We start from the raw sequence: 16,177 nt of genomic DNA, 5'->3' as shown, positions 1-16,177 counted from the left end.
GTGCGCTGCACATGTGAGCATTTTTGATGATGGCCTCCGTCCAGTCCTTTGGTCTTATCACATTTAACCATCTTTGTTTTTGTTGACGGGCAGTGGCGGCTGGTTTTGAGCCATGACTCCTTCTATTCTGGCTCCCAATAACACAACAAGACAAACACATTTTAAGACTCCTGTGTAGCCTACAGCCCTGTGGGGGAGAGGCAGGTTTTGCCTCAAGCTAACAAACTGATGCCATCGTGACATCGGCCCTAAAGGGGTCTATACCCCGGGAGTGAACCCGGAAGCTAAAAATGTTTTTGGCATATGTAGCCATAGATTTATAATTATACCCAGATACCGGACCACTCGCCTGGCGCACACTGACCCCATCCACGAGATCCCGAGATAATCTACCTTGTTTACAGATTTAGGTGTCCTGTCAACAGTTTTACAGACGTGAAAATTATTTTTGGGTCCCAGGGGGATTTTTTCACTGTGATACTGCGAGTGGCCATCGGTAAAAATTGGCTGCAAGGCTACGCAGCGTTCCTAGGGGCCTGTATATGACAAGGGAGCAATTCTCATTGGTCTGAAGAAGCGCCGTCTTGAGGTCTGGTATCCATATCTAATAAAACAACCATGGTTGATCCATAAAAGAGCAGTAGGTATCAAGATGGCTGGCATTGCCATGTGGAGTAACATCAGGGAGATTCAGCCATATATGTTTGAGCCTCAGTCCGACACAGACTCACATTAGGAGTCTGTTGTTGAATTGGCAACTAGCATACGTGTCAGAATGCTAAGTGTAGTTGGCATCTTTTATGTGTTTATGTTGTTAGCTTGTAGGCTAACTGGCAGCGGCTGATGCAGCATTAGTGGTTGTGAAACATATAATAATATCTGCCATGATGGGGTTTTGGTTGATACTTGAAGGAAGCTCCAGGGTCCAGTTTACATCCAAAAACTGCACAGTCTGCCATGTTTGCTGCTAAAACTTTCACTATGCTAATGCTAACAATGCTCTCTGCGCTGAAGGTTGCAGGTTTCTTTGCTGTTGTTGTGTAGAAGTCTGTTCCCCTGTCAAAATATGTTTCCGTTTTAGACAGCGATTTGCTTTGATTTCGTGCACAGATGAGAACATGGAAACACCTCTCTAGTGACAAACTTTGCACAGATACAGTCAGTATAGTGAAGCTAAGACACTTCAGGGGACATAAACAGAAGAAAAAGACATTTTCCGGCGGAGGGGGACTTTAAATAGAGAGGACAGGTGTGTTTTATTGGGATCAATAAAGCAGGTTTTCCGTTGAGGACGTGGTGTGTGTAGTGGTTTTAAAAGATGATACCTGAGGCTGACACACGCTGTGTTGTGCCACTAAAGTGCTGAAAAGCTTTACAGCCGCAGAAGGTGGATTTTCCTCTCAAGTCAGAATTTACAGTAAAACGGCCGCAGTTAAAATCACAAATATAATAAATAAAATAAACCATAAAAATAAAGGCCATAAAAACATTGCATGGATTAAAAGCTGCAGTACGTGCAGCGTGGACAAACATCGGCGCTAAAACCAAAGTGAGAGTCAACAGCCTCGTATTGTGCAATGAAAACGGCCATTTATCTGTGCTCGAACAAAGTGCTTAAACAGGCACAAGACGCTACATCATTTCATGTGGAAATTAAGCAATCTAATGGCAGCGGGGATAAACGAGTCCCCGCTGCTTTTCTTCTCGAGTTTGGCCCTCCAGAAGTGGCATCAGCTCAAACTGCCCTCTGAGGAGAGTGATCCAGCGCGGATCAGTGGACGCCAAAGAATATCCACTCTCTCCTCCTTGCCCAGCTTTCCATTAGCCTCTTTTACCTTCATTATATCCATCTCTCTGCCCCTTTTATTTCATCCTACATCTATCTTATTATTTTCTTCCTCTGCTTTTTTGATTCTCTTTCCATCTCTCTGCCCAGCTCGCTGTCCCTTAAGCGGCGTCCTGCTGTGATTAATGTTCTTTTACCTGGAATGGTCTAACGAGAGACAGACGCAGAGACTCGCTGGTGGACATGGAAAGATTGCACACACAAAACAGTGCACAGTCTCCCAGGTTCGTACAGTCGCCAGGACAGGTCAGAGGGGTTGTCTTCCTGGCGTTAGACACAAGGGGTCATCTGTGGGTCCAGGTCCAATAGTGGAAGTCCTGCAGGGATTCGCTCCAGATGACAGAGAATATAGTCCCACTGTGGAGCAGTTTTCTCCACAGGCCAACAAACCTTCTGCCCTCTCCGAGCCCGTCCTCTTCCCGTCATCCTCCAACACACTGCCTGATAAAACCATCACAGAAGACAACAGAATGTGAGAGGACATGGGTTGGGTTTTGTGAGGTAAAAACATGAGACAGCCGCGCAAAAAAAACAAAAACAGGGCTTTTGCTGAGTGTCACAGCGAGTGAGTGTTTATATTTAGCTGCGCAGCTAATCCATTATGAAGCGGAAAACCACCAGAAACATTCTGAAGTAACTCCTGGCTGGAAGGAGCGTCTCCAAAAACTGAGCCGTTTAGGAGTTTTACACTTTAACGAGGCTGTTTATGTGCGTACACATTGTATGCACACGCAGCTTGATCCTGCTTGTTTATGCGTGTGGGTGCATATGTATATGTGTGTGTGTGTGTTTGAGTTCCTGTGCATGAATGTGCATCTGTGTGTATTTATAATTGTGTGTTTGGCAGAGAGGTCCGCTATAAAACCATATCTGTCCAGAAATCTAAAGTTGAGTGTTCCCAGTAAAAACATGAAGCTAAATCAGTGCAGCCACTTTAGCCCTGCTGTTGCACCGTGGGCAGGATCAGCCAGGGCCCACACAGCTGAAACCAGAAAGCCTCAGAGGGACCACCATGGAGAGATACCTGGGTTGTTTCAGAATGCTCTATCTATGAATACAGGAGCCCCAGATAGGCAATATTTACTCCCACCCTGATAAAAATATGTTATTTGGCTATTCCTCACCGTTAGCACGTGGTTTTATTCTTTACACTGGACGGCTGATTTACATATTGACTTGGAAAACATCCCCTTGGAGGACCCCTGTTTAAACCTCTGTGTGAGCATGCAAGGATTTCAGGCAGCTCCCTCCTCCTGTGCTGATAAGGCACAAATATTTTTAAAGGGATGTCTCACTCGCGTCGAAAGGGGTCAGTTGAGGTGGTTCGGGCATCTGACTAGGATGCCTCCTGGGCGCCTCGTGTTGGAGGTGTTCCGGGCACGTCCCACTGGTAGGAGGCCCCGGGGCAGACCCAGAACACACTGGAGGGATTACATATCTCATCTGGCCTGGGAACACCTTGGGGTCCCCCAGGAGGAGCTGGAAAGCGTTGCTGGGGAGAGGATGGATGGATGGATGGATGCATGGATGCATAGATGGATGGATGGATGGATGGATGTTTCACTACCTAGGCAGCAAGACTAACCCTAACTTGTGATTTGTGTACTAGTTCAGAGTTTTGCTTCTTGTGTGTTTGTGTAGCCTGTCGTATTTCCAGGTTACATGGTGTAACGGAGGCCGTGTGGCTCAGGCTCTTCGTTCTCCGGCGACTGAAATCTGCTTGACATCCTCCTGGATCCGTCTTTTCTCAATTTTTTCACATTCTATGTATCATTTACTCTGAATTGATCATTCAATTTGTGATATTTGATATTTGGTTATATATTATTTCATTAACGATAATACCGGTATTATTTTTAATATGATGTGAAAAATTCATATTGTGATACTCACGATATTTCAACTTATTGACATATTGATGTCATACTGTTACCCACGGCAACAACAAGAGGGCTGAAAGTGAAATTTTTACAGACTCCGCTATGGTTCCAAAAAGAGGAGCAGCTTCAGTCGTGTGGAATGAACTGTGGCGTCCTGAATGTTTTATGAACAGCCGCGGACTTCTCAGACTCTTTTAGTGACTTACCGCTCAGAGGGAACTCATTCAGCGGCTCCTCTGGCAGCAGCACAGCGTCTCTCCCTCTCCTCTCTCGCCGTGCGCTCACAGGAGTCGGTGTTGTTTTGTCATAAACCTTTGGTAATGTAAACCTACGTGACGCTTGCTGCTCAACAATAAACTCCATATATGTGAGTGTGTGATAGTTGTGGTATCATAACAGCCTGTCACAGGTTACAGCGTGATGATTAGAGGAGAAATGGCAGAGCATAAAGGTCCAGGTGGAAAAAAAACAATCATTAAGGATTTTACTAAAAGAAGGAAATCACCTGTTGATTTATATATATAGATCCCAGGGGACATTTTTTGTATTCAGGAGCTGTTTAAATGTGTAATTTGCTGTTGTTTTTCACAAACTAAAGACATTTTTTTTAACAATACATAATTACAAGTGTCGTAGTTGTAGTAACCCAAGATTGGGATGTTACATAACAGGGAAAAACAGACATAATATTCTTGTACTTGTTAAACTGAAGAGAGGTTTCTTGCTGTTCTTGCGTGGTACTAGGAGGGGCAGTCAGTCAGTCCAGCTTTAGTCCAGGTTTATCTGTCATCATCATCTGTCAGTCTTTTTGATGAGCATCACAGCCTCACAGAGACATTTGTGCGCCTGCAGAGTGTTTGTCTTGTTTGACATTTGCCAGCGCAGTGGAGACGTCCTATAGTGATCACGTCTGTCCGGGTCACATCGATCACTATAAGTGGATGATTATTATAACCGATACCTTTCTTTTTCTTTATTTCTCACACAGGTTACCATCTAATTGACCGTGTTACTGCCTTAACGTTTGCTATCTCTCTATAAGTGATCAGTTTTATACTTTTGCACTTACACATCGTGGAATATGTTGAAAAAAAGTCAAAGAAAGTCTAAAGTAATCAGATTCGTGGTTTGAGTCCGACTCAAGCTCACACCTTTGACTCCGCCCCTTCAGGTACACTTGAAACTGTATGATTGTTGCCCTTCGAGAATGTTTGCCTCTAAGCTCCCTCTGTCATATGTCCATTTCTGCCAGTCCAGTGCCAGCTCCAGCCAGCTGTGCAGGAAGTTCACACAGTGTGAGCTCTCTGTCCTGACAATGGGACAGCGTCACCACAAGCTGTCATTTCCCCATCATGTCTATAAAATCCAGACCGGCAATGATGTATGTTTTACATGTCTGTCTTTGGGAAATGATGGTTGTGTTTTGTCCTCTGCTTATTTTGAGGATATTTTATTTTCTTTGTGAATTGGACAACCGTGTGAGGAAATGATGAGAATTCCTTGAGGTCTGGTCGTTGCATGGGGAGGTTTTAGTGCGTGGTCTGTGCCAGGGTTCATGTGTGGGTACCATGTCTCTGGGAGGTTATAACGGGCTCCGTACGGCCCACATTATGTTTATTTGCGCGCTCATGGCCGTGTAATTTGTGTTTACAGTACGTGGATTTATCTCCCTCTCTTGTTTACTGTGGCCAGTCTTTTCTCTGTGCAGCAGATCAGTCGCCTCAAATGGACTGTTTTGCTTTTGGTTTTATGCATTTCTGCTTTCTGTCATTTTCACCTCTGTCTTCTTCGCTCTCTTCTCACGTACACTGCAGGACGAAGACTTCCAGGAGATGGTGAGGACAGCCCAGGCGATGGAGACCCAGTACAGCCACCTGTTTGACAAGGTCATAGTCAACGATGACCTCTCGGCGGCCTTCGGCGAGTTGCGGTTGGCGCTGAGGAAAGTGGAGATGGAGACTCACTGGGTTCCAGTCAGCTGGACTCACTCCTGAGATCCACACAGACTGCGAGAGGAGAAAAGGGAAGGGCTTTGACAGAAATATGCAGGTTTTTTTTATCTTTCTATGTCGGCTGTGGCTGGTGTTCGGGGATAACGGGAATAAAACAAGGCAGCGCCAGACTGCTGTGTCGCCGCACCTGAGCTGCACAGAGCTAAAAATAAGCTTTCGCCTGAGATCAGGTTGGATTTCGACCTCAGCTGTGGTCTGGATGTGGATCTCCAGGTCTGACCAGATCTGACAGAGCTGAGGCTAAGGGCTTCTCTCCAGAATACGGGCCTTTAACATTGATCCTGGTCTCAGTCTGGGCCACACAACCATGGCAACGACTTGGAGCTCCTCGGTCCAAGCCAGAATGTGGAACGAGCCTGGACCATCACAGCACCAGCAGTCCTGCCAGCACATCAGTAACCGCGCCAAGCAGGACTCCGTCTTTAGTGTGTTTATAACATTAGACCATTAGAAACCAAAGGGATTGACATATTTCTTCTTGTGGAGAACTTACATGCATACGTCTGTAAAAGAACACAACCTCTGAGGGGAAAAAGGGGAAAAGAAAACATATTTGCCTTCTGTCTTACTGTTTCTGTGCTTCTATAATGCTTCCATGTCTCCAAACAAAACATCATCAGGTACACTCTTAAGAAAGGGCAGTAAGTGTAATTTTATTTAAGAGAAATTAATATATTTTCTAATATCCTCCGGTTGTTTTTTTGCAAACGTTTTTCTATACATATCTTGACTTTTGACGCAACCTGATCTCGACTGTAGCCACCTCTCTGACAGCTCCTCACACCCGAGGCGTCTCTTCTTTCAGTCAAGTGTTTTGATTTCATCACCCTAGTCTAGTTTTCCCCCTACAAAGCACATACAGAGCCATTTTATTTAGGTGTTATATATTCCATTTAGGAGCGTTTCGAAAAGCCACTCTTCACATGAAGGTGCCCAGCATAACAGCTCTGCCATTTAACGTCCCAGAACTGGACACTTGTGGCTGTCTGCTAGAAGAAAATGTTCACAATTGTGTTTTATTAGGGTGGAGTCTTTATTTTTATTCACATAAAAAATGGCTTCGGCGAGGCTGCTAATAGAGGGTCCACAGCACACTTCCAGGATTTTAACTCCAAGAAATGCTAAGTAGCCGCTCCTGACTTTATGAGCATTAGAAGTTTATTGCTAATTTGAGTCTCCTGTTCCCAGTCTAACTTACTCATTTTTACTCAGTACTTTTCTTTGTTAACTTCTGACTGATTTTCAAAGCAGCTCGTCATTAATCCTGGCAGTACTTTTTATCATTAACAATCATACAGTCCTGGTAGTTCTTCGGTTCTTTGCTGCTGTTGTAGTGAAAAACTGATGAAGAGAAATATTTTACACTTTAAAGCACAATTTGCTCCTTGCAAAGAGTAAAATAAAATACCTATATTACGTTCATGTCTATACAATATTTATTGACCCGGAGCCAAGAGACGCTTAGTTTAGCTTAGCATAAAGACTGGAAACAGGGGGAAATGGCTAGCATGGCTCTGTCCAGTGTTCCTAAATATGTTCAGTAGCACCTCTAAAGTTGTGGTTTTATGAACTTATCGTTTCTGTTTTTGAAAAAGATATTTATTTATAAGATTTAAAGGTGCTGGTACACATATTTTTTAATTTTGGAGAGTGAGCCAGAGCAGTTATTTTCCCATGCTTTGTCTTAATGCTAAGCTAAGCTAATCACTTTCCAGCCTTGGCTGCAGCTGTTGTCTATCCAACCCACTTCAGATGAAACCATGCCCACTTTTTGCATGCTGACAAGGCCCCATGAATTGCTGCCAGCTTACGGCTAGCCAGCGCTATGGAAAGAGACTGCTGCTGGCTAGCTAGTACATGCATGGATGTACCCCTCCACCTGACCTCACGCAGACTACAAAGCCATAAAGTTTGCTGATCCGTCAGGGAGTCGGGGCGGTCCAGCCACGGAAGGTCCATGTCTGTGAAATATAACAGTTACATATGGGTAGTTAAAGGGAAACTTTGCTAATTTTTATCGGCCGGCCTTTTGCTAGCAGATGAGTAGTCTGAGTGGGCGGAAGTTCGCTGCATAGATCAGCCTCTCATTGGGTGGAACAAGCCACCCGCTGAAGTCCCGCCCTACCACCTCCGGTTGCAGTTTTCAACACGTCCTTTACTAACTTTTGCAGTGTTTGATCTTGCGGAGATGTAGCCATTTTTCTGCCATGGTTTGCGTCCTGTAGGTGATATTTTTGTGGGCGTGTTACACCAAAACCTGTTTTCCCCCGGCAATATTTTTGCAAGTGCACCGTTGCTATGGCACCGCCCAGAACGACTGTGATTGGTTGAAAGAAATACAAGCAGCCGGGGCGTTTTTTTCTCCAATCTTAAAGTGAGAGTCGGCCCAGCCAGACCTTTCTTTTCTTGAGAAAGGTCTGGTGAGCGAGACTAGCAGATGAGTGGCGACACCGGTGGGGGGCAAACACCGCTCATCTGGACACATTGCCCACGCTGTGCTGACAGAGCTGGTTGAAAATCTGCAAGGTTTCCCTTTAATGACTGTAGCTCAAATGCTGCCAGCTACTGGGGAGGCAAACCCTAGTAAACAAGACACATGGATACATAAAGAAGGTCGCGGAACATCCAAACTGATCATCCTGCTTTTAAGGAGATACGAGGGGGCAGTGGACATATGCAGCAAGTTGGCGGCGAGAACGTATAACGAGCGAGTAAAGTTAGCAAGCGTTAGCAGTGTGCTTATGCTCAAATGCCTGGGAAGTGCATGTGTAATAATGTTTGGCTGTAACACAATATAGTCCCACCCACTTTAAACTACCAAAAAAGTAACTGAAAAGTTTTTAAAAAATCATTGGTAAAATGTTTGGGAACCCTCCTGGGAATCATTACATCTTGTTACTTTTGTAATTTACATCCCAAATTTTGCTACATTTGGCCTCATATATTTATTTTCTACGTTGCGTTGTAGCAGGCAGCACGGTGATTCAGTGGTTAGCATTGTGGGCTCACTGCAAGAGGGTTCCTGGAGCCCTTCTGGGTGGAGTTTGCATGTTCTCCCCGTTTGTCCAGGTGCTCCAGCTTCCTCCCACAGTCCAAAGACATGCAGGTTAATTGGTGACTCTAAATTGTCCGTAGGTGTGGGTTCATCTTGTACTCATGGGCGAGGTTTGTAGTGAAGTGTCATGCAGATACACGTCTCCAAGAGTGGGCTGGCAGCCAGTTGTTGGGCCAGGACGCTTAGCGGCTTGCTTTTGTCGAGCAGGAGTGGGCGTGGTTTCATCTACAATGGGTTGGAAACACGACGCACTCTTGGTCCATACTCAGCATACAGAAATGAGAGTTGTATCAGTGTTCTCATTAAACTTGGCAAGAAAGCCAGTGAGTATTTCTCAAAATGTCAAATTTATACTGTAACAATGTTTTTTTTTTAAATTGGCCTACATACTGTAAGAATGAATTTTTCACATACACCATTTCTAGCTCAGGTTGCATCGCCCGCATTTCTTACTTCTCTTTTATTCTCCCTTTTCCACTTACTATATTTATATATTTGATTTACGTCCATTTTAAAAAGGGTAATATGACTGTTTATGCTGTTAACTAATGATAACACACATTTTAAAGGGATTTTAACCTCCTGTAACTCCTTTACTTTGCCCCCTAGTCTTTTACTCATGTTAGTGTTCCCTTTTTATGTATTATTTTACGTGTTCACCTCTTCATATCTTACCCCGCTGTCATCTATTTTATCAGAATCAGATTTGTACAGTCTCTGGAAAATATTTTTAATTTCGTGCTGTAAATGAAATGCTGTTGTATGAATTGACATTATTCTTGATAACTGCTACATTTTATATTAAAGAAAATCCAACTAAACTTGTATTTCCAAGGTGTTGAATCAATTCAAGCGAGCGGAGAGTGAGCGCGGTGATGTATGAGGTGGAACGGTATGAGAAAAATATTCCAGTGTGTCTGGGATTTGTGCCCTTGAGTGCCATTCACATCTATCTTTGTTCGGTTTTCAGAAGAATATTCCAGCCACATCTTTCAGCTGCTCCCACAGAAGTTCAGTCCTGAGTGTGCAGTTGTGTAAACAGAGCTGACACCTTTCATCTTGTAAATGACAGCACAAGAGAGTAAATGCCAATCACCGGCTGGGGCCGTCACAGATGAAATTGATTTTGACGATACCTGGGCACTTTTTCCCACACTGCAATCACCTTTAATTAATGGATTTAAATAGATCTTTGGCTTCCTGGTTGCTCAGTTGGCCTGTGACTCTACAATCTGACCTCTTAGCTAAGGACGAAAAATCAGAAAAATAACCTTAAAGGTATACTGGAGGAAATTTATGGTGGTGTATTTTTTTGCAGAGACTCCTCATGCTGCCTGTATTTTCTTATTGTCTTTTATTTCCTATGTTTGGGACGTTTATAGGCGTGTACCCCCACAGTGCTCAGGTGAAGTCAGGGCTTTATAAAAAGGTAGCAACTGGGCGCCGGACTGTAAGCAGTGTTAATTTCGACAGCTATTTTAGATTAAGTCTTAGTCTTGAGACAAAAATGCCTATTAGTTTCAGTCACATTTTAGTCGTTATTATCTGTCACAGTTTTAGTCAACTTAGTTATGTTTTCTACATGTTTTTTATCTTTAAATTAATCCATCTGACTGTTAAGATGCAGAAAAATAACTTAGCTGGAGGTTTGAACTCATGACCAGAGTTGGTGATTCAGACTAAACTTTCATCTCTGCCAGAGAAACCTGATCTGCGTTCAGACTGTTTACTCACAGCACAGCTACACTCACAGATAACTGAGCTTCCTACCTGCCTGTCAAACACCATCAACCCAGAAATCTTCCCAACACAGTCCTGACTGAGAGGAGTCCTTCGGGGTTCAGCTGTGAAGACCAGCGGCCGGCGGCTGCTTGCTCTGCTGCCATTCAGCAGCCTGCAAGTGGAGCTAGCTGCTAACAGCCACCGCTGCTACTAACAAACTCCACAAATCCATTCAGCAGCTCCACCATCCACAGTCAGACACACACAGCTGATTATTCACTGCTGAATTACAGCCCACAACTCACACTGATGGCTGACGCTGCTCCAGTGTGAGTGTTATTGCTGGCTAGCCAAACATCCTGGCATCGACTATTTACTGGAGTATACCAGCCTGTGGCAAGCACAGCCGTTCTCTGCTTTCAGTGTCCGATAGTGCACCACTAACATCGTCCTCTCATCTCGTCAACGAAAATGAAACATAGATTTTGTTTTAGTCTTTATTATCAAGATCTATCTTTAGCTCGTCATCACCTCGTTCTCGTCATGGAAAAAAAGTTGTTGATGAAAGATTTTCATCAAAGTTTTCATCAACGAAATCAACACTGACTGAAAGCAGCACCCATCCAAGAGACAAAACAATGCAAATATATTGAAGCAAAACGCTAAACCATTGTGTTGCCCCACTCAAAATATATAATTTAATAATAACATTAATATCGTAAACATGTTGGCGAATAGTCAAATAATGGCCCTAAAAGACGACTATTGGTTGACTAGGAAAATTCTTGGTCGGGGGCAGCCCTAGTGCTTCAAGATAAACAGTTGGTGGTGCTATATCTTCAGACAGATGCCACTGAACTAGAAGAAGAGAGCACAATGAGAAGACACAATTAAAAGTGTGAGTCAAACCTCAAATGGATTAAAATGATGCAGAAAATGTGACATTTATGTCTGTATCATGTATTGATTTGAGGAACATTAGAGTGGTGTTTTCAGCTGCCGCTGGTTTTCCGTCTCTTCAGTGGAGCAGAAACCTCAGTGGGCGTTTGAGTCACATGCTTCATGTACATCATGATAAATTCGATGAGTCTGTTTTCTATTGCATTGCATTTTGCTTTTATCGATGCACCAACTTTTCCTCCCTAGCCAAGCGATATTTGGGTTTCTTGGAATTTCCGGCGCTGTTACATCCAGATGGAGTATGAGCTCCTGAGAGACGCTGAAGATTTGTTGGATCAAGATTGAAGGAAAGGGCCTGAATCCAGTTACTGCTGAAACCACCAGAGCAGTGCAGCCCAATTAAACCCCAGTGTCCTGCTACAGCTGTGTGCCAAATTACTAACTCAGATGTCACTGGACCTTTGAAAACAGTGGCTACGTGAATTGGGGGGTGAGGGGTGGGGGTCGGCGGGGGTGGTAAAAGGGGGCTCTTGAGAAGCCCAGCCTCTAACCAGCAACCCGCTGGAGGATTCAACGGGCCTCCGCTTGATGAAGTTCCAAAAAATCAGGTCGCCTAACCTTCACATTTCCTCTTTTCCACAGTGTTCGCTTTGATGGTTGTGTGGAGCAGGGGATGGGTGGAGGAGGAGGGGGGGGGTTTTACAGCCAAAGCGGAGAAGGACGCGGTGAGGTAGAGGAGGAGGCGGTGGCAGGGAAGGTCAGAAGGAGGTAACGACACTCTCTCAGGCCGAAGGGAGGAACCAGTTATTCCACGTCTTGCTCTCTCTTCATGTCTTTCACTCTCTCTTTCTTCTCAGAGTGACGGAGGGGGGGCGAACAGGAACATGGCGCTGTCCCATCATGTCCTCTGAGCTCAGGCAGGTTGAGTGAGTGAGGAGGTGAGTGAGGAAGGTTTTCCCCCTCAAGCTCAATGATCCGTGTTTGACACGAGACAAACGCCACCCTGCATTGTCCTGTGTAGTTTGGCAGATGAGGGGATGCTTGGACGGGGACGTTCTGGCAGAGACATTGTGGAGGTTCTAAGTGAGTGTAAATTGACTCCATTTCCTGTCACGTCGTTATGCCAAAGGTGGACAAGTGCTTGGGACCTTTTTACCAAGGATCTCATGAGAAAAGATGTCCTTGTGTCAGACTTGAAGGAGCCAATGGTGCCCCCTTTTTCCTCTAGCTTTGTGTATTTTTCACTCCACAGCTCAACACGTTATACTCAAGTGTGTCTTTATTCACCTGACATCTCGTCCACCCAATGTGATGATTTGACGCCATCTGACTTGAGGTGTCAAGCTATGTTTTCAAAGCTCTTTGACTGACCTAGAAGGGAGTAATGCTCTCCGAACTCCCAAGACCTGTAACAAATGATGAGCACCTTTAAGTGTCATCAAAGGTAGTGACGGACATACTGTTTTGCTTCTTGATTCCTTGACGTGTCATCATCCTGCGCCTTAAGGAGCCCACGCCACTGCCATAGTTATGGGACTCCGGATGCTGTGCTTTATCGGCTTTCGTCTGAGGACGACAGAAACACGTGTTCACAGATTAGGTTTCCCCTGACATGGATAACGAGAGGAATCAGCCACATATGCCAAGGTACTTTAGCTGAGTTATGATGTAATACTGAGAAATACTACGTGTGTACATTTGGGTCTGTGTATGTGATGAATAAAACGGAACAGTAAATGGCATTGCCCTGCAGTAAGTAGTAGCAAAAAAGGAGACGCTCTCATAAATCTTCATATAGTTGTATAAAAGTCTGCCGGCAGTCCCTGACTGATTTAAGATAACAAATCCCTTGTCCTCTCTATTCATCTTTCTCCGTCAGCTCTTGAGTAGTGAGCTGCCGTGTGAGTAAAGACCAAGCGATGGCTTCCCCAGCTCAGACATGAACACAGGCGCTCACCAAATCAAAGACCTGGTCTCCGTCTATCCCCCTTTCGCTCCGACGACTATAATAGTTTAACAGTCAGGAATCTGAGGATTTATAGTAAGTGAAGTTCGGCTTTTATCTCAGATTCCGGAGATTAATGTAGCAGTAAGGTCTCATGAATCGCTCTCTTTCTTGCCCTTTTGATGTATTTATTTTCATGTCCATAAATCCATGCATTAAGTGAACCCATTGTTTAGAAGTTAAGGGGCCAGAGCCAGCCAAGCAGGGCAGAGGCAGGAGTGGGCCAAGCAGACGAACAAGGGGGATTAAGCTGTGGAAAAGTCAGAAAGCCCATCCTGTCCTGCGCCCAACGTCATGTCACGGGGGCTCCTGCTACGCCCCCCTGACGCATTTCGGAAACCATTAAAGCAAAACGTGGATGTCTCGCGTTACGATATACGCTGCAATCATTTTGATTTACTGCGTTAAAATTACAGCGTCAGGGCCAATATCCTGAACTGGGGCTCAATGTGATAAGTCCTGACTGTGTACAAGACAAATTGTCTTGAGCATCAGAACGAGGGTAGGCAGGATGAGGAAGGAGGGGGACTCAGGCTCCTGCTGAGATCTCTCATCTTTTTCATAAGTCCTGAATGAGCCTTTCTTTCTGAGTCTCTCGCTTCTCTTCCTCCGGCGTTCCGCTATCCTGCCTTTGCCCAGCCTTTCATGTGGTGACTCAGTCCATCACCATGGCTTTGCCGGAGGAGCCAGGCAGCGATGCCGCTCTGTTTTCCTCATCCCCGGGTAAATGCCCTTGACCATAGGGAGACTGTTCTTTAGACTAATGGGGCTTTAGGCCAGGAGCTTCCGCCCACCCTGTCTCCTCAGCCTAATTAGCCTCACCATTACCTCATGTCTGTAGGCAAAGGTCTTCAGGCCACGTTACCTTGAGCTGTATTTCTCAATTACAGGACTTTAGGCACCGGAGGGTGGGGAGTGAGGAGTGAACAGGGGATGCCCTTCATTCCTCCCTGGCCTAAGAACGCCTTTTCACCCCTGATGAGAATGTGTAGAAATCATAACAACACGCTCGGTCTAATAGCCGTAGCACAGTTGGTCATTAATGCAGGGTGGCGTATGTATACACTGCCTGCTGGGGCTGCGCAGGTTAACTTGTCTCTGTGTGTGCATTTGAAAATGAGATAGAGGGGTAAAAGTTCATCTGGAGGGTCTGCGGCACTGAAAATTCCTCTGACACATGTGGAGTTAAAGCAGGGTACAGGGGCCGAGGTTGCACAAAGGCATTGACTATGTTAGGGGAGTTTGGAGCTGTCCACCTGTATTTTCTTAAACTTTCTCTGCGGCCTTCCCCCGAGTCTTGTTGGCCTCTATCTGAGCAGTTTTAATTACACAGACTCTGAACTGTCATCTTTAAAGTTGGAGCACTCTGGAGGTCAGGACCTTCCTTGGTGTGCTACAAATTAGTCTCAATGCTGCCATGATTTCCCCGTAGTTAGGGTGAGTGAGAAAGGCAAAAAATATCACCTGCTTTCCAAATGTGTCTGTTTTCATTGCAGTGAAGCATTCTTTTAATAGCCTGTATTATCCTGACAGGTTTCCAGCGGCACTGTCATTCGAACGACTTCCTGCAACTTTGTAAAACCCAATACATGCAAATGTAAGTAGCAAAACAGTGTTTCTCCATCTTCCAGCCATACACCACTCAAATGGAATGTAGCAGTGCGTCCAGCTGGGGTATGAGAGCCCAGCAGCAGTAGCCATGCTGACCCTGTGTAATGACGGTAAGTGGATTACAAGGAGGCCCTGGTCACTGGTCATTAATATTGAGTCCGCTAGAGTTACCTCCATGTGGCGGCGGCTGCACCACAGGGACTGAACGCAGGACCTCCAAGATACCTGAGACGCTCATTGCTCTGTGAAGGGCCGTCTGAAAGTGAAAGGGACCAAAGAAAGATCAAGAGGAATCAGTGAGTACGTTTTTTGTTTTCGGATTAAAGGTCCAGCGTGCAGGATTTAAAGGGGGTTTTCATTGGTGTACGATCACCTGAAACTAAGAATCGTTGTGTTTTTGTGACCTTAGAATGAGACATCTACATAAGGAGCGGGTTCCTTTTGCCCTGTTCAGACCAAAGATTCGCGGTGAGATGAAACAGTGTTAGAACGTTGCAGAGAAAAGTTGCAGTGTAGTGAAACGTCTGAGCTGACTCAAGCCGGCTGATGGTGTCACCTGCAACTCAGCTGGTCAAATCGCCGGTGACTGGTTTTAGAACATGGAGCACGTCACCTGTTTCAACAGCCAGCTGGCTTGTAGTGAAGTCGAAATGACCACAGACAGCATGTTCGCTTGCTGAGACAGGTGCTAAGTCCCTGCCGAGCCCGTCCGTCCTCGGGAACTGCCCATTGGTTCGACATCCCATTGTTCCGACCATATTAAACTCATTGTTCCGACCATATTAAACTCATTGTTCCTAAGTCCGTTCCGAAATCATCATGATGCCCTGTGGTTAAGGTCTGGTTAGGTTTAGGCACAAAAACCACTTGGTTAGGGTCAGGAAAAGATCATGGTGTGGGTTAAAATGAAAAAGAAAGTGACAAACTCATAAGCCGTGAGCCTGCTCTGCCTCAAGCCGGTCGCGGCGCACCATACGCCCGCCGCGAGCCGTTCAGCACCGCGGACAGTCGGACTAATGGGATGTCGAACCAATGGGCTGTCGAACCAATGACATGGACCCCCGTTCTCATGGTGTGCCGTGTTGGATGGTGGGTCGCTGCTGCTGCTTGCTGTATGTGTTTATGAGCCCAGACACAAACACATTC

At 45.3% G+C, this 16,177-nt stretch overlaps 1 protein-coding gene across 2 annotated transcripts in view; it reads left to right on the top strand.

The window, feature by feature from the left end:
• mpp7a (MAGUK p55 scaffold protein 7a) overlaps positions 1–9,604 on the top strand; it is a 179,506-nt gene extending 169,902 nt beyond the window's left edge. For both annotated transcript variants that reach the window (XM_050057012.1, XM_050057013.1), the window contains exon 17: positions 5,541–9,604. In XM_050057012.1, the coding sequence (XP_049912969.1) occupies positions 5,541–5,720 (180 nt within the window). In that variant the 3' untranslated portion in view covers positions 5,721–9,604. The remainder of the gene's footprint in view (positions 1–5,540) is intronic.
• Positions 9,605–16,177: the final 6,573 nt, after the last annotated feature.

The sequence above is a fragment of the Epinephelus moara genome, chromosome 11 (assembly GCF_006386435.1).
Source record: "Epinephelus moara isolate mb chromosome 11, YSFRI_EMoa_1.0, whole genome shotgun sequence".
NCBI classification, from domain to species: Eukaryota; Metazoa; Chordata; class Actinopteri; order Perciformes; family Serranidae; genus Epinephelus; species Epinephelus moara.
Note: the sequence above shows the minus strand (reverse complement) of the source record. Positions and strands in the feature narration are given on the sequence as shown.